Here is an 18,190-nt window from a genome sequence, read left to right on the forward strand (position 1 = left end):
ACAACACAGGAGGTCCAGTGGGGCGAGCAGGCAGTTTTATTCGGGGTGCGGGAGGGCAGGGCCGCCCAGGGACAGGGCTGGGCGCTATAACAGGAAGGGGATGATGGGCATGCGCAGGGGCGGGTAGTCCCGGAACTCCTTCAGGTAGCTGCGGTGCTTGCCCTTGGCCCAGATGGTCATCTGGGTGAAGCCCACCAGGGAAAAGAGAGCCACTGTGGGGTGGGATGCAGGTGTCAGGGCAGGCCCAGGAAGCGGGGGCAAGGTGGGGTGCTGGAGAGGGGAGGGGGGCGCTCACCTGGCACACACTGCGTCATGATGGCAAAGCCGATCCAGGACCCCACCTGTGGGCAGCTCAGGCCGGTGAGCGCTGCTGTCCTGTCCACACTCCCCCACAGAAGGCCCCACACGCCTCCCAGCCCAGGGTGGGGGAGACCAGGGCGCCCTCACCTCGTAGGTGTAGTTAGGGCAGGATACCAGCAGGAAGAGCCACGTGAAGGGGTTCTTGGTGGGGTATGGGATCTTCCTGGTCTTGGAACCTGGTGGGAGCCAGGGCGGAAGGTTGGAGCCGGCCCTCGGTCTGACCCCACCTCCCCGGCCCGCCCGCACCCGCACTCGCACTCACCCGCCGGCCGCAGGTCCCGCAGGGCCATGTGGATGGAGAAATTGCCAAGCTGGCAGATCTGCGAGGTGGAATGAGCTCAGCCCAGAGCCCTTCCCTCCTCCTGCAGCCCGCGCCCCTGCTCTGCCCGCGCCACAAGCCACCCCAGCCTCCTTACCACGAAGATGGCCAGTGCCAGCTTAACCTGCTGAGCGCCATAGGCTGCAGGGGAAGCACAGGGAGCCGTGAGAGCAGGCTGGCAGGGGGAGGGGCGCGGGGAGGGGCGCGATCCCTTCCCAGGACACTTACTGGGGGGCGTGTAGAGCGGGTGGTTGATGTAATACGCCATCCAGGCCGCGAAGCCCCAGTAGTAGGTGCAGTTCTAAACATGAACGAGCAGGGAGAGACAGGGAAGGGAAGGGACAGGACAGGATGGTGGGCGGGGCCAGCCAGGGCTGCAGCTCCGCCTTGCAGGCTGGGTGGTGGGCGGGGCTCCCTGGGGGCGGGGCCAGCCGGGGCTGCAGCTCTGCCATAGACTGGGGTGGTGGGCAGGGTTTGGTTGTGGCTGGGCACCCCGGGGCGGGGCTGGTGATGGTGGGTCCCTGCGCAGGCAGGGCCTGCCTGGGCTCCCCTCACCTTGAAGATGTTGCGCAAGGGCATGGTGCCGTGGGAGAAGCGGTGCACGAAGAGCGTCTCCAGCAGGCGCTTCACGTAGTGGAAGGAGTGGCAGATGCAGGCGAGGCTGTGGGGGAGGCGGGCTCAGGGCTCAGGGCGCCGCAGCGTGGGCCCCCCGCCCCCGGGCGCCCCACTCACTGCACCACCGAGTGCCGACTGGACGTGAAGTCGTATTTGTGGCCGTAGATGAAGGGCACGCGGAAGTAGAAGAGAAGGTAGATGAACAGCGGGCCGGCGTACTCGGTCAGGAAGACCTGGGGGCGCAGGGGGCGTCACGGGCGGGCTGGCCCGCGGCGGCGGCGGCGGCGGAGGGCGAGGGCGCGGGACTCACCGTCACCCAGCTGATCTGGGCGCCCAGGTCGCGGAAGTAGAGCGTGGCCGTGGTGCCCACGGGCAGCTTCTGCAGGACATCCTCGTCCTTCAGGGACTTGCCCTCTGCGGAGAGGCGGCCGGGGCTCAGGGCTGCCCGGGGCCCCCTGCCCTCCGCCCAGGGAGCCCGGGGCACCCACGCGGCCCAACTTACTGGGGTCCAGGCGGAGGGACTGGCGGGCCGGGTACCACTGAGGATCTGCGGAGACAGTGGCGGTCACAAGCCCGGCCGGCTGCGGCCACCGTGTGCCAGCCCCCGGGGGACCCCGCGGGGCCGGGACGGGACGGCAGAGGCGGCCTTTGTCCTTCCAGAGCCCCGCAAGGGCGTTCCCGCGGTGGCCGAAGCAGGGCGGGGGTCGCAGCACAAGCAGGGTCCCCGCTCCAGATCTCTGCCCGCAGGGGTCGCGGGAGTGGGGGGCGGTAGGAACCTTGTGCACTCACGGGTCTTGGTGAAGAGGTTCTTGATTTCTGCAATGGTGGCCTGAGGCTCCACCTGGAGGCGGGGTGGGGGGTCAGCTGGGGAGGCCAAGCTCCAGGCAGACACAGGGGGTGGAGACCGGGGCTGCTGCTCTGGGGAGGGGGAGTCAGGGCCCAGCCCCGCCCCACCATGGTCCAAGCTGGAGCAGCAACGCCCTTGGCGGCGTGGAGCTGGGGTCCCAGGCACCCAGGATGGACCCAGCTGGTGAGGAGACAGTAAAGTCCCCCATGGGCTCCACATCTGCCTGGGGCTGCTCTATGCCTTCCTCCCAGGGGGTGACATCGCCCCCCCCCATGCCTCCTTCCCAGACACCAAGCCCTACAGACTCCCCAGCCAGAAGCCAACTTCCTGGCCATACACCAAGGGCCACAGATAGCCACGGTGCCCCAGACACGGGCAGCGCCCCTCCTGTGTCCTGCGGCGGGCAGGGGTGGAGCGCAGAGGGCTGGGCGCAGGGCCCCGGGTGCCGGTCCTACCTTGTCCAGGAAGCAGAGTTTCTCCCTGGTCTTGGCGTCCAGGATCTCCACCTCGAAGAAGAGAACAGCTTTCTTAGCTTTCTTGGTGGCCTTGGGGGGCGCGGGCCGGGGAAAGCAGTCGAGGCTGGGGCTCAGGGCCTGGCTGGCCTCACGGGCGACCAGGCCCAAGCTGAGGTCCATGCCGCCTGGCCCTGCTGTGCCCACCCCGCCGCCGCCGCCCAGCTGCCAGCCGTCAGCCCCACCACCCACGGCCCAGGGCCGGGAGGCGATCAAATTCTGCCGCGGTGCTGGAGGGGAGCCTGTGCCTGCCCTGGCACCACCAGCTCCGACGCCAAATGTAACCCGAGTGGCACCAGAGACGCAGCCCAGCTAAATATAAAACCCGCTCTCCCGAGCGGAGCCCCCCAGGAATCGAGCCACAGTGCTCTTCAGGGGGAGCCCGACAGACGCATTCCTCCCCCCCCAACAGCACAGGGGCAAAGGGGGAGTCAGCTCCCAGCCCCCACACACATTCCCACCTCACCCAGAGAAGGGCAGGGGCCTTCGGCTACCCCAGCACCCAGGGAAGGCCGGGCCTTGGGCGGGGTGAAGGGGGGGGGCAGCGATTCTGAGAATCCACAGGGCTCATCATGCATTTCCTTGCTGAGCTGTGAGACACAGGATCACTTTCCTTGTGAATCTGTGTTCCCAGGCAGGTGACACATTCCACAGCCTGGCCCCCGAGGGGGAGGGGACCCCGCCCTTGCCACCTGTGGCTGTGTCCAGGGCCACCTGTAGGTCAGCACCTGCCCCCCCCAGCCCAGCAGGCCCTTCAGCCAGGTCCTGAGCCCCCAAAGGCTAGGGGACACAGCCTAGGACAGGGCAGAGGCAGGACAGCCCAGGGGAGTAAGATCCATCCTGAGGGGTGGGGGGGACAGGGTGGGGCTGGGCTGGACCTGCAGGGTCCCCAGGGAGGGCAAAGGGCAGATGCCATAATCCAGGCCTCCTTCTGGGTCAGCCTGTCCTTTCCCACCCAGGAAGCTTGCTGGGGAGACCAGAGGGGGTGTAGGCGGGGCCCGGCAGGGCTGCCTGGAGACCGCAGCTCCCCAGCTGGCTGTCCACCCGCCCGCCCCCCACCATGGGCATCGGCCTGGCCCCCAGGAAGTGCTGAAGGTCACCTACTGTCCACACTGGGCTCTCCCCAGCTCTGTGGCCTTGAGCAGTGGGGGAGCTGAGCCCCACCCTAGGACAAGGCCAGAGAAGGGACCAGGGTAAGAGACAGGTGGGCAGCCAACCCTGGAACCACGCGCCCCACGCGGCCACAGGGACAGGTGGCCTCTGAGTTCCTGCGGAACCACTCAACACCTTAAAATACAACCAGCCCTCTGCCTGCTGCCAGCTGCTGGGGGGCGGGGCTGAAACCCTACCCTCCCCCCCCCAATCGGGGGCCTCAGCTGGCAGGAGGGGGTGGCAGGGAGCAGGGCGGTGCCCAGAGCCCAGCAGCCACAGACAGACCACAGGGAAGAGGAGCCACGGGCACCCCACAGAGGTATGCCAGGGCCCCAAGCCCCCAGACCCCGCGGCCAGGCTCTCGCCAGTGCAGGTGTGAAGGCCCTGTGCCTTCATGATCCCAAGGCACACACCGCACAGCGAAGGCTCCATGGGGAGATCAACCGGCCACAGACGCGAGTGGGAGGGCTAGAGAATGGTGGCAAATGGTACTGGGTTGCCTTGTTATTTTTTGTGCCAGTTCTAGGGCCTGGGCGCTGTCCCTGAGCCTTTTCACTCAAGGCTGGCGCTCTACCACTTGAGCCACAGCACCGCTTCCAGCTTTTCTGGTGCTTAATTTGAGATATGAGTCTTACAGACTTTACTGCCCAGGCTGGCTTTGAACCACAATCCTCAGATCTCAGCCTCCTGAGTAGCTGTGTTTACAGAACTGAGCTACTGGCACCTGGCTGTCCCTTAACTTCACTCCAGTCTGGGGTTCTATCACTTGAGCCAGAGCTTCACTTCTGGTTTTTTGCTGGTTGTGTGTAGAGAAGACTCACGGACTTTGCTGTCTGGGCTGGCTTTGCACGGAGATCCTCAGATCTGGGACCAGTAGCTGGGATTATAGGTGTGAGCTACCAGTATCCAGCTGGGATCTCCTTTTTTTATGGGTTGTGGGACCTGAACACTGGGCCTGGGCGCTGTCCCTGAGCTCTTCAGCTCAAGGCGAGCGCTCTGCCACTTGAGCCACAGCTCTAGTTTTCTTGGGGGTTATTGGAGATAAGAGTCTCAGGGACTTTCCTGCCCAGGCTGGCTTTGAACCGCGATCCTCAGATCACAGCCTCCTGAGTAGCTAGGATGACAGGCGGGAGCCACTGGCGCCCGGCTCCAATCTCCTTTTGGGGCAATGAAACTTGAAGTTGTGGAAGGAGGTGAGGGGTGCTGTCACTAGGCTGTGACTTCCACGGTCACAAACATGTCTGCGTGCCAGGCAAGAGTTCCACCGAGGGCCACCCCAGACACCAACGCAGGCGTTCTAGGGGGAACAACAGGCTCCAAGGACCCGTCAGAAACAAAATGAAATGAGAGAAAGGCCCCAGGCCAGGGGAAATGGCAGAGCTCCCTGACCGAGGAGCCTCGGGGTGCGGAGGCCCCCCACCCTCTCCACCCTGCTCTAGGCTGGCACAGTGGTGAGGCAGGGCTGGAGTGGGAGGGCCGGGCAGGCAGCGTGGCCCTGGCAGAGGCCGCCATGAAGGGAGAGCACAGGGGACAGAGGGGGCCTGGCGTGGGGGGGGCATGGAGGCGTGGAGGGGCGGCTCTGCGCTGACAGTCCCACTAGCAGGGAAGGAATTCTCACCCAGAGGCCCGAGATTCCTCAGCCCAGCCAACAGCAACTCCTGCTCGGCCAAGGGCCAGGGGGCAGGACCTGGGTGGCCTGAAACCCACCCAGCAGAGGGTGGGGCGGGGCTTCCTCTAGCCCCGCCCAGAGCCACAGGCAGCAGCCCCCCACAGCAAGGTCCCTGCCCGGCTGGGGGGGGGGTGTCCTTTGGCTGTCTGACCCTGTGCCCCAACACCACAGACTGCTTGGGCCTGCAGCGCCCTGCTGGGCTCAATCCCCAGAACCTCCCCCAAAACTAGCAATCCCCAGATAGGACCCATCTGCCTCCGCTAGACAAGGCAGGAGCTGTCCTGAGCGGAACCCGGCCCAGCCCCCACAGCCCCGACGCCCCCACAGCCCCGACGCCCCCACAGCCCCGACGCCCCCACAGCCCCGACGCCCCCACAGCCCCGACGCCCCCACAGCCCCGACGCCCCCACCCGCCCCTGCCTCCCCAGACCTGTCTGTCTCATCCTCCACCCGCTGAGGGGGCAGCTGGGGGCTCCCAGCTCCCCGCTCAGGCAGCAAGGATCAGCCTACTAGGCCAAGCAGGGTGTGGCTTCCAGAAAAGCTGGGGTGTCCCTTGCCAGTCACCCCTTCGAGGTGGCACTACAAGAAACCCCTCAGGAGCAGGACCAGGACTTGGGGCCCAGTGGCTGCACAGCCGCCTCAGCTCTACCATGCCCAGCTCCAAGGCCAAAGAAACAATCCCAGGCTCCAGCCCTAGAGGCCCAGACCCCTCGCGAGCCCGAGCCCCACAACTCCATCCAAAAAGTGGACGGTGCCCACCATCGAGCTGCCGCAACTCATACTGAGAATATATAGTGGGCTGGGCATGGTAGTGCACATCTGTAATTCCAGCACGTTGCAGGAGGATCAAGAGTTCCAGACCAGCCTAGGATAGAGCGCGAGAGCTCGCCTTCGATAAGTACCCCTGGGCGAATTGGAGCAGTGGCAGCTGCAGTGGGGTTCGGGCTGGCACAGGAATGCCCCACGCAGCTAGTGGCAGAACCTGAATCCCAGCAACAGCAGACTGGCTTGGTGGGGGAGGCCCAGCAGCCGGGCCGCTCTCCACTGCCCCCTTGTGGCCATGGCCTCTGGTCCTGGCTATGCTGGCCCAGGGCAGTCAGTCATCAGAGAGAGCAGGACTGCACAGAAGGGAGCCCCAACCCTGGCTGTGCCACCCACTGCCCAATCTAGAGTCCACGGGTTCCCCAATTGCGGGAGGCCAACACCAGGTCCCTCCCTCGCCTGGCCTGTGTGGCGATTCTAGACTGTCAGGGAGAATGAGCGCATGAGGCTGAGGGACAGATAACCGCAACTTCCGGCACTGTGGACAATGCAGGACGGCGGAGACAAGTAGCCAGGAAGTGAATCCCTGGGCACAAGGCCCATTGGGCCCAAGGGCAACAGCCATGCCCACATCTAGGGCAAAGATCTAGGCAGACGGAGAAACAAGAGCAAAGGCCAACTAGGTGCCAGTGGCTCCCGCCTGTCATCCTGGCTACTCAGGAGGCTGAGATCTGAGGATCGCAGTTCAAAGCCAGCCCAGGCAGGAACGTCTGTGAGACTCTTATCTCCAATGAACCACCAGAAACCCGGGAGTGGTGCTGTGGCTCAGGTGGTAGAGTGCCCGCCTTTGCTCAGGTGGTAGAGTGCCCGCCTTGAGCCAGATGCAGACTGGCCACATCAGTGAATGGTGCTGACTGAGACCAAGTAAGGAAAGGGGCAGCCGGACAGACTGCAGGCTGCTGGCGGCCTGCTGCTGGCTGGCTATGCCCCTGCTCCCTGGAACTTCAGTGTGGCTTGGCGGAGGGATACAGGTGGAACGGCGGCCAATAGGTACTGCCAGGTACTGGGGCCTGGGGCTGCTTCCACTCAGGACCAGGCAGCCACAGCTGGGAGGCTGACCCCGATGATGGCTGCAAGACAAAGCGAAGGCCAGGTCACCCCATTAACCCCCCCCCCGACACACACACCATGCTGGGCAGCCTGGCACCACCCAGGCAGCCTATGCAAGGAGCCAGGAGCAAAGTAGTCCCTGTGGGGCCTGAGCAGGCTGGCTGCGGGTTCAAGCCCCAGGCAGAGTCGACGCCAGGGGCTCGGTGCTTCCTCTCATCACCAGCGCAGGCCCCCACTCAGCCCTTCCAGCTTCTTCACCCTCTTGCTCTCCAGAAAAGCACACTGCCCAGCTCAGCTGCCAGGGAGTGGCACCGGCCGCACCTGCTCGGCCAGAAATACCTCCTTCCCTGCTGGCTGCCGCCTGTGACCTCGTTTCTCCATGGCACCCCGGGGCTGCCATTGCGCCAGCCTCCCCGAGGCGCCATGGTGGGAACAGAATGTCACCCAGGGTAGGAAGGGCGGACAAACACCGACCTCTCACACCTGGCCCGGGACCAGGCCCGGGGGCTCACCTCCGGGACCAGCACCGGGGGGCAGGGGCAGTGGGGGCCCAGAGCAGAAGCGGAGCTGATGTCCCTTGGCAGGCCTTGGTGAGCGATCCCTGGACGTGTGGGCTCCCGGGCTGGCGGATGTGACCACCACAGACCCCAAGGGGGACTAGACAAGGGCGCAGGGGGGTCGGGAGGGGGGGCTCCCAGCCCAACAGCTCACAGGGCCCACCGAGAGCCCTGCCCGCTCTGCCCCCTCTAGCAGACAGGATGGCGTTCAGACACAGGCCACGCACAGGGGAGTGGTGTTCTCTGGCTGCTTTGCTGCCGCAGGCAAAGGCCCACAGAAGCAGGGGTGCCTTGGCACGGAGAGGCAAGCTGCAGGGGTGAGGGCCAGCATGCCTGAGCCTCGGCCTCTCCGTCACAGACCAACCTCCTAGGAGACCCTCAATTCAGACAGCATGGCAATTAAAGATGATCACTCTAGCCCGACGCCAGTAGCTCCCGCCTGTCATCCCAGCTACTCAGGAGGCTTGAGATCTGAGGATCGAGGTTCAAAGCCAGCCCAGGCAGGAATGTCTGTGAGACTCTCATCTCCAACTGAGCTGTGGCTCATGTAGTAGTGCACTAGCCTTGAGCAAAAAAGCTCAGGGACAGCGCGCAGGCCCTGAGGTCAAGCCCCGGGACCAGCTCACAAAAAGGAAAAACAGAAAGAGAGAAAATTGAAAAAGATTACTGTTAGAGGGACATGGGACTCCCTGTAATCCCAGCACTTGGGGGAGCTCACTGCCAGTTCAAGGTCCGTCTTCACCGCTAAGCCTGTCTCCAAACGCACCACTGACCGCGGTGTCGCCACCTGGAGGCTGCAGACGTCACTTACACATCACACTCCCCAGACAGCTGGGACCCCGGCACCGGCGGCGCACGCCTCTAATGTGGCTCTGCAGAAAACTGGGATCCCTGTGTGAAGCCGGCTGGGGGCAGGAAAGCTGCGAGACTCTTACCTCATCTCCTAGTAACCAGCCCTAGGGTGAGCAGTGGGGCTGTGGCTCAAGTGGTAGGGTGTCAGTTTTGAGCACCAAAGCTCAGGGACAGCACCCAGGCCCTGAGTTCAAGACCCAGGACCAGTGCGTGCACACACGCATGCATGCACATCCACCCCCCACAAAAACAGAGGCCAGGTTCCAGACACCAGCCCAAAGTGCCTTAGAACAATGAATGCTCAACAGCACACCTCAGGAAGTTCTGGGGACCCCACTCAGGTGCACCTCGCCCCCTGGCCCCCGAAGAGGAGAAGGGACCCCGTGTGTCACTGGTGACCTCACCTCACGTGGTCTCTCCATCTCTGAGCAGGCATGTGCTGCCCAGCCAGGAAGCTGCGCCAGGACCAGGCACCCACACAGTCACCCGGGGACCCCAGGAGCCGCCCGCCCCTGACCGCCCACTGCGCCTTCAATCCCCACTGCAGGCCGCCAGCAGGTGAGTCCCCCATGAACCCCACCCACCAACAGCCCAGCCTGGCATCCAGCCCACCTCCTGCCCTCTCCCACGGCTCTAGCTGGCACTAAGGGCATCCCCGACATAGCTAGAATGAGACAGGGTTCTTTTGTGTGTTTGTCAGTCATGGGGCTTGAATGCAGGGCCTAGGCGCTGTCCCTCAGGTCTTCAGCTCAAGGCGAGCACTCTACCACTTGAGCCACAGTGCCACTTCTGGTTTTCTGGTGGTTCATTGGACATAAGAGTTTCACGGACTTTCCTGCCCAGGCTGGCTTTGAACCTCGACCCTCAGATCTCAGCCTCCTTAGTAGCTAGGATGTCAGGCGTGAGCCACCAGTGCCTGGTTGAGACAGAGTTCTTTTTATGATGTTGACTGTGGAGCTGGGGCTGCACCTCGGAGCCTAGCACACCCAGGCCAGCGCTTTTCCCCTGAGCTCCATCCCAGCCTGCAGGGAAGGGTTTGGAACTGGGATTTTTGTTGTTGTACTGTGTGTGGAAGTCTTAGGGTTTGAACTCAGGGCCTGCCTAGCATTCTACCATTTAAGCCACAGCTCCACTTCCAGCTTTTTGGGAATGAGAGTCTCAGGGACTTTGCTGCCCAGGCTGGCTTTGAACCACAACTCTCAGACCTCAGCCTCCTGGGTAGCTGTGATGGCAGGGAGCAGTGCCCAGCAATGAAGTGAGTTCTGGGGGTGGCGCTGGGGGTATAGAGGAAAATGCTCCCATTCCATAAATTTCCTCTGAGTTCTAGAACCTTCTGCTTAGAGCTAAGGAGCAGGACACCTGGGAAGCCCCCACCCCACCCCTTTGCCAAAAACAAACCCTAGGACCCCCAGATGCAAAAGAGTGTTCCTCTCAACACCGGCCACGCTGCGGGTCTCCAAGAGCGACAGGGCACGGCTGCCCGGGGCCAGCACGCTGCGCCCTGCGTGTCCCGGTGGCTGGGGGGTTCCTCTGCCACCGTGACCCGGTCCGCCGGGCTGCTGGGGTGGGCACGGCAGGCCCAGCCTGCGAAACCGGCGGCCTCTGCTCAGCCTGAGCTGGCACTGAAGAGCACGCAAAGAGCCTAGCCTGCGGGGGGCCTGCAGGGCGCCTGCGGGGGGCCTGGGACCCCCAGGCCCTTCCCCTCACCAAGCCCTCCCGGTGCCACGCTCCCTGACGCAAAGACTTGGTCACCAGCCAGGAAGACCTAGTAGCGATGGGCCCTGAGCTAGTCAGGGCTTCAGGTGCTGGGATAACAGGAGCGCAGAGATCCACACCCCGCCCCCCTGCCCCCAAGGTCTCTAGATCAAGGGTACAGCATGTATTACGTAATACCAGGTGCTGAGAATTTAAAAAAACACAATTGTCAGCCCGGGACTACAGGATATGCCTGGGAGAGCCTTCCTGAGCCGTGAACACCAGTGCCACGCTGGCTCTCCTGAGGGCGTGCAAAGGCCCTGTGGCACCATGGTGCTCACAAGGTGCTGGGGAGGGAGCTTGAGGGGAGCGGGTGAGGAGGTGCTCAAGCTTTGGGTGTTATTCTTTTTTTTTTTTGGTTGGTCATGACAAACTCGGGGCCTGGGCGCTGTCCCTCAGCTCTGCAGCTCAAGGCGAGCGCTCTACCACTTGAGCCACAGTGCCACTTTGGTTTTCTGGTGGTTCATTGGAGATCAGAGTCTCACAGACTTTCCTGCCAGGGCTGGCTTTGAACCGTGATCCTCAGGTCCCAGCCTCCTGAGTAGCTAGGATGACAGGCGGGAGTTTTACCCTGGAGCGATGCAAAGCTGGTCGAGTGCCAGCACTGGGGTTTCAGAAGGATCCTTGTCTTGCAGTTCAAAGCCAGCTCAGGCAGAAAAGTCCTTGAGACTCTTATCTCGGGATAACAAGCAAAATAACAAAGTGAGGCTGTGACTCAAGTGGCAGAGTGCCAGACTTGAGCAAAACATAAAAAAAACTAAGGCAGAGTGCAAGCACAAGGTTTTGAGTTCAAGTACTAGAACCAGCAAGAAGAAAGAAAGGGAGAGAGAAGAAAGGAGGGAAGAGACTTGAGGGGTACGCCTCAGAGGGGAGGGAGGGGCGTCAGGACCAGCCGCATGTGGTGGCAGGGAGGTTTTTGGCACATGTGACCGGCCTAGTGTCATCCGAGCTACATTAGGGCTCCTACAGCACCTGTAATCTGTGAACCAGTCAACCAATAAAAAGCATGCAAACTGGGTGCTAGTAGCTCACACCTGTAATCCTCACTACTCAGGAGGCTGAGATCTGAAGACGGAAGTTCAAAGCCTGGGCAAGAAAGTCCTTGAGAGTCTGATCTCCAATGAACCACCAGAAAACCAGAAGCGGCGCTGTGGCTCCAAGTGGTAGAGGGCTAGCCTTGAGCAAAAAAGCTCAGGGATCGCGGCCAGGCCGTGAGTTCTGTTAGGTAGAATTAAATCAATGGCCGAGGAAAGAGAGAGCAGCATGTGGTATTGAGGCCGAGGAATGGTTTTGTTTGCGAGCTGCAGGCCGCTTCTGGTCAAGTTGGAAGCCCAAGCAGCTGGAAAAAGGGTCAAACCACAGCGAGGGCTAGGAGACTCCAAGTGTGCCAGTTACCTAGGTAATGCAGGTACTTAGCCAACAAGAGAGAGGAGTCTGCTCCGCCTTCCCAGGACGGCAAACCTTACAAGATCAAGTCTCAGGACACACACAAAGCAGGGCCCTGCAGGGCATGGTCGTTTTGGGAAGCACAAATAGGAGGCTCATGGTTCAGGCAGGCTCAGGCAAAAGGAAAAGACCCTATCTCAATTCATCAAAGCAAAAGGGCTGGGGCAAGCCAGGCTCGCATGGCTCACGACTCACGCCTGTCATCCGAGCTACTCAGGAGGCTGAGACCTGAGGATCGAGGTTCAAAGCCAGCCCGAGCAGGAAAGTCCTTGAGATTCTTATCTCCAGTAAACCACCAGAAAACTGGAAGTGGTGTTGTGGCTCAAATGGTCCAGCACTTGCCTTGAGCTGAAGAGCTGAGGGGCAGCGCCCAGATCCAGAGTTCAAGCCCCATGACCAACAAAAAAAAAAAAAAGGGCAGGGGGGAGGCTGGGACATAGCTCAAATGGGAGAAGACCTGGCTAGCAAGCCCAGGCCATGAGTTCAAACCCCAATACCACCAAAGAGAATAATAAACATAGTAACAGTTAATACAAATTGTGACACTCCCTCAGAGAGGCCCACCACACCCCCCACCCTGCCCCCTCCACCCAGCCCTCCTGAGAGTAGAGAGGTGGGGAGCGGCAAAGGGGACCAGGACCCACACCTGACTTGGAACCTCCGCCTCCTAGATGGTGGCTCCCAGTGAATATGGAGCCTTTCCTTTTTTTCTTTCTTTTCCGGTGCTGGGGGTGGAAGCTAGGGCCTCAGCCTATGGGGCCACGCCCCAGCCCAAGGTCCTCCAACCGCTGCCCGAGCTTGAGCAATCAAAGGCTTTTTTTTCTTTTTCTTTTTTCTGTGGGTCATGGGCCTTGAACTCTGGGCCTGGGCATTGTCCCTCCGCTCTTCAGCTCCAGGTGAGTGCTCTACCACTTGAGCCACAGTGCCACGTCCGGTTTCCTGGTGGTTCACTGGAGATCAGAATTTCAAGGAGGGCTGGGAAGGTGGCTCAGTGGTAGAGCACTTGCCTTGCACGCATGAGGTCCTGGGTTCGATTCCTCAGCACCACATAAACAGGGAAAAAAAAGCCAGAGGTGGCGCTGTGGCTCAAGTGGTAGGGCACTCGCCTTGAGCTGAAGAGCTGAGGGACAGTGCCCAGGCCCAGAGTTCAGGCCCCACAACTGATCCAAAAAAAAAAGTTTCGGGCTGGGAAGGTGGCTCAGTGATAAAGCATTTGCCTTGCATGCATGAGGCCCTGGGTTTGATTCCTCAGCACCACATAAGCAAAAAGAAAAAAGCCGGAAGTGGTGCTGTGGTTCAAGTGGTAGAGTGCTCGCCTTGAGCTGAAGAGCTGAGGGACAGCGCCCAGGCCCAGAGTTCAGGCCCCACGACTGACAAAAAAAAAAAAAAGTTTCAAGGACTTTCCTGCCTGGGCTGGCTTTGAACTGCGATCCTCAGATCTCAGCCTCCTGAGTAGCTGGCACCCGGCAAGGAGCAACCAGAGACAGTCTCAGAGAGTAGCCCATGCGGGGTGGAGCGGCTCTTTTCACGAGTGTGCGCACCCACGCGGGGGCCCCGCCTGCCCCTCGGTTCTGCGGCCAGGCCTGGCCCCGCTGCGGCTGGGGGGGGGGGGACGGGGGGGGGGGGAACAGCTGCTGAACGGTCCGGGGATATCGGCCAGTGGCGCGGGGTGGGGGTGGGAATCCCGGGGCAGGAGGGGAGCTGGGGGGGTGTGGGGGGGAGAATGCTCCCCAGGCCACCCGAGTCTGGAGCCGCTGCGGGATCCACACTTCCAGTGTCACCGCCGGGCAGAAATAGCAATAAAACCTCCTTCCGGAGCTGGCCCTGCAAAGACCGGCGGCGGCCCAGGCCGGGCGGCCCGGGGGCTGCGCCTCCCGCGGGGCACCTCTCCGGGACGGAGGTGACGCAGCGCAGCGGGGCCAAGCAGCAGAAAACCGCTTCTAGGTGACAGCCAGGGAGGCCAGGGGCACCTCGCGGGGGCGTGGCCGCTGCGGGGGCGTGGCCTGCGTCTGGGCGTGGCTGCGTCGTGGGGGCGTGGCTCCGCGGTAGAGGGCTGGCCTAGCATCCTTGAAACCCTGGGTTCTATCTCCAGCTCCAATAAATAAAATAAACGGCATGCACTGAAGGTCACGGTACAAACCTATTCCTTTTGTTCTTTTTTATAGTTTGAACTCAGGCCTCATGGGTGCAGGCAGGCTCTCTACCAATGGAGACGCGGGCCCAGCCCTTCTTTCTTTAGTAGTTTTTGGAATAGGGACCGGGAGTTTTTTGCCCAGGGCCAGATTGGCTCTCACTCTCCTACCTCTCCACTTCCTGAGCAGCTAGAATTACAGCCAGGCGCAGCCACATTCAGCCAAAACTCCTCTTCCATGTGGATAACTGAGACCCTCTCTCACACTGTGTGCTAAATCTGAGAGGAAGCACCTCTTCCGCTTTGACTGACCTTCACCCAACAGAGAACAAATCTGCTTGCTCGTAAAGTGGGCTGGAGGACAACTCTTACTCCCTGCAGAAACTGTGGGTCTTCCCTTAGGTAGGGGAGCAGGAAAAGCTAGCAGGGACCGATAAGAACCCAGAAAGCTACAAAGATAAGGGCAGTGAGGAACTATTTCTCCAAGGTCGTTTGGTTTCAGTGTTGTTTCCCCCTGCAGGGCTGGGGAGGGACCCTGGGCCTTGCACAATGCATCGTGGGTGCTCCACAGTTGCTCCACACCCGCAGCCCCTCCAAGGCCAAGTGAGATTGTAGCTCCCTTTCCTCCGGCAGATAGAAGGCTTGAGCAAGAGAGATCACATTCTCCAGGCCAATCATGCACCTTGGGCTCAGCCCAGCTTCCTGGGGGGCTGGGAATGTGACTTAGTGGTAGAGTGCTTGTCTAGCATGCATGAGACCCTGGGTTCGATTCCTCAGCACCATATCCACAGAAAAAGCTGCAAGTAGCGCTGTAGCTCAAATGATAGAGTGCTAGCCTTGAGCAAAAGAAGCTCAGGGACAGTGCCCAAGCCCAGAGTTCAAGGCCAGAGACAACCTCCCCCCCCCCCACAAAAAGACTATTTTGGTTGGGGATTTAGCTCAGTGGAAAAGCAATTGACTAGCAAGTACAAGGCCCTGAGTTTGGTCCTCAGCTCTAAAAAAAAAGAAAGAAAAAGTCTATGAGACTTTTTTTCTGTGTACGCCAGTACTGGGGCTTGATTTCAAAGCTCCAAGCTCTCCCTGTGAATTCTAGCTCAAGGCTGCTCTCCTACTTGGACAGCATGCAGCTTTTTACTGGTTAACCAGAGATAACAGTCTTAGACTTTTCTGCCCCAGCTGACTTCAAACTGTGTTCTTCAGATCTCTGCCTGAGAGTAGCTAGGATTTTATTTATCTGACTTCTAACAGCAAAACTAAACTAGCTATATGATGGAAAGCGGTCTCCCAGCTGACACCTCTCACAGCCTTTCCTCTTGGGTCTGGACAGAGGGTAATGAAAGGAAAAAAACATACTAGAAAAACCTTATTCTAAAGGCAGAGTTGACTGGGAGGGAGGAGGTCGGCAAAGTGATAACCTCTCATTCTCAACATCATGTCAAAAGTGGGGGTGGGGGGCCCTCACATGTGTGATCCTAGGTACGCAGGAGGCTGAGATCAGAGGATCACAGTCCAAAGCCAGCCGGGGCAGAAAAGTCCATGAGATTCTTAATTAAGCAGCAAAAGGCCACCAAGGCCCAGAGTTCATGTTTTTGTATGAGAACAATGAGGAAGAAAGAAAAAAAGAATCTCTCTTACCTAAGAGGAAAATCCCTAGAGCTACTTTAGATGGAAGCTATCAGGGTTTGAAGGGAGGGTACAGGGAGTTATTGTTCAGTGGGGTGGAATTTGTCCTGCAGGATGATATTGAGAGATACACTGTGATGATAGTTTCCCAAGAACCTGAAGTGCTTTTCTTTCGATGCCAGTCCTGGGACTTGAACTCAGGACCTGAGCGCTGTCCTTGAGCTTTTTAGCTCAAGGCTAGCGCTCTACTACTTGAGGCACAGCTCCACTTCTGGCTTCTTGGTGGTTCACTGGAAATAAAAACCTCACAAACTTTCCTGCCTAGGCTGACTTCAAACCTCCATCCTCATATCTCAGCCACCTAAGTAGCTAGGATTATAGGCATGAGCCTCAGGCACCAGGCCTACTTTTCTTTTTGAATTTCCCTCAATCCTGGGGGTGGATCCGAGTCTCTCTAATCATTCTGATCTGAATGACACCCCTAGCTCTTCTGTCTGCATTTAGTTCCTCAGATCGTATCTTGCTACTTTTGCCCAAGCTAGCCTCTAGCTCAACATCCACCAGTTCCAGCTTTCTGCATAGCTTGGAAAACAGGTGGCTGCACAACACTCAAGAGGAAATGTACTCATGACCTTACTCACGTAACTGAAACCCCATGTACAGTCTCTTTACAATAAAAAACTAAAAAAATAATTTTAGTCCCAAACAGTAGTTCACATTTGTAATCCTAGCTACTCAGGAGGTTGGAATTGGGAGGATGGAAGTTCCTGGCTGACTTCCATAGAATGTGTTCAAAACCCATCTCAACCAATAAAAAGCTGAGCATTGTGAACCACGCCTACCACCCCAGCTACCTGAAATACATAAAGATCACTGTTCAGGTCAACCAGGGCCAAATACAAGACCCTACCTGAAAAGAAAAAAAAAAAAACTACAAAGCAAAATGGGCTAGGGAGCATCACTTATGTGGTAATGCACATGCCGTCCACAACGTAGGGTCTGAGTTCAAGTCCCAGTACCACCACCAAAAAAAAAAGGTTACCAACTTGTTAGTTTAAGGGTTTACTTAACATATTAACATAGTGGCTATGACGATCTGGATTCCTGTCTGTGTTCTGAGGGGCTTTGGACAACAAACTTGATTTCAATTCTAGAATCTCACTACCAGAGTAGAGCACTTGCTAAAAGTATTCTTACTAGGAATTAGAACGCCGGCTAAAGGTGGCGGTAATTATGGATATTTTATCTCCAGCTACGTTGACGAGCGCATCAGAAGAGACCGTTTTAAGGGGACAGGATATCCGCGGTTCTTCTGCCTTCTAGGGTGGCCGTGGGCCTACGGTTTCTCCGCGGTGATACACAGGGTTGGGGATGTGACCTCTTGGGTCACCAGAGAGCGAGGTGAGCTGCGCTGCTCGGGGAGCTGGCGGTGGAGGGGCATCGCCCGCCCTCCCCCGCGTCCGGGGCACCCATCCAGTGGGAGAAGGAGGTGCAAAGGTCACAGATGGGGCCGACTGCAGAACCTATACCTAAATCCGAGTGGATGGCGCGGTGCAAGACCGGGAAAAAGGATTTCGCACCGTCGCTCTTCCACAGGGCGGAGTCTACAATGCAGCCCTCAGGGACAGCCGCAAAGAAGCTACGCACAGTTCCCACATTGTGCAGAGACACGCCCCTCCCTCGAGAAAAGGCACCCCCAAAACAGCCTGGGTTGCAGATTTATAAATACCTCCCTCGCACATGCGCACTAGGATTTACGAGTGGCCCGGGACGCAGCGTGCGCTCACTGCGCATGCGCCGTCCGGCTCTCCCTCCGCGGCACTAAACGCAAGGGGGGGGGGGGGGAGTCCTGTGATCCCTCAAAGGAAAAAAAAAAAGAGGCCTACGGTGGCCGCTCTGTCCCGGCTTCCTCCTTTCCTACCTCGTAGTGCTTCATGGCTATCCCGCACGGTGGCTCTGGCTGCTGCCGCGGCTAACGCTGTCCACCTGCACGGGACAGAACTCGGCGGCCCTCACACGCACTCGCGGCGGTCGCGCTAGACTAACTGCAGCTCCGCGTCCGCCCCGCCCCTCTCCTCCGCGCGCTCCCCGCTGGCCAATCACGGTAGGGCGCGCCCACCCTCGGCCCCCGCCCCTCAGGGGGCCGGCTTGTAGGAAGACTTGACCCTCGCACCACAGGTCTGACCAATCAGGTTGCGGAATCTAATGAAGGGGCGGTGCACGGGAAGGGGTGGCTGCAAGAAAGGACCGAGCCGCCCACCAATCACGAGGGAGCCTGGGCGCTGCCCTTGTTGCCCCGCCCCCTCGCGGCGGTCGCCGTGGAAACCAAGGGAAGCGGCAGTTACCGCCGGGCAGGGAGGCGGGAGTAAGAAATTGAGTGACAGGGAGGGCAGCGTCCACGCGGTGGGCGGCGCGGCCGGATGAATGGTGGGTGAAGTCCGCGGTGGGCAGCTCCCAGGGTGCCCGGGGGTGGGTGGGGA

The 18,190-nt window shown here is 59.9% G+C and overlaps 1 protein-coding gene across 1 annotated transcript; it reads right to left on the minus strand.

Moving 5' to 3' along the window:
- Positions 1-20: 20 nt before the first annotated feature.
- On the minus strand, positions 21-17,786 carry Tecr (trans-2,3-enoyl-CoA reductase). Its single transcript, XM_042693720.1, has 13 exons — positions 17,632-17,786; positions 2,597-2,647; positions 2,084-2,135; positions 1,797-1,841; positions 1,605-1,708; positions 1,412-1,527; positions 1,235-1,340; positions 908-980; positions 777-820; positions 623-680; positions 448-536; positions 296-341; positions 21-212 (listed from the first exon to the last, which is right to left on the minus strand). Exons 1-13 carry the CDS (start codon positions 17,644-17,646, stop codon positions 85-87), a joined length of 927 nt encoding a protein of 308 aa, XP_042549654.1. The 5' UTR covers positions 17,647-17,786; the 3' UTR covers positions 21-84.
- Between the last annotated feature and the right edge of the window lie 404 nt (positions 17,787-18,190).

Source organism: Dipodomys spectabilis, unplaced genomic scaffold, assembly GCF_019054845.1.
Source record: "Dipodomys spectabilis isolate Male_0828 unplaced genomic scaffold, ASM1905484v1 ptg000173l, whole genome shotgun sequence".
In the NCBI taxonomy this organism is placed as follows: domain Eukaryota; kingdom Metazoa; phylum Chordata; class Mammalia; order Rodentia; family Heteromyidae; genus Dipodomys; species Dipodomys spectabilis.

Excerpts from the sequence above, each read along its gene's own strand:
- Tecr (XM_042693720.1), bottom strand. Across the intron at positions 1,842-2,083 it reads GAACCTCTTCACCAAGACCC|ATCCTCAGTGGTACCCGGCC; the intron begins GTGAGTGCACAA and ends CTGTCTCCGCAG. Across the intron at positions 1,709-1,796 it reads GTCCCTCCGCCTGGACCCCA|AGGGCAAGTCCCTGAAGGAC; the intron begins GTAAGTTGGGCC and ends GCCTCTCCGCAG.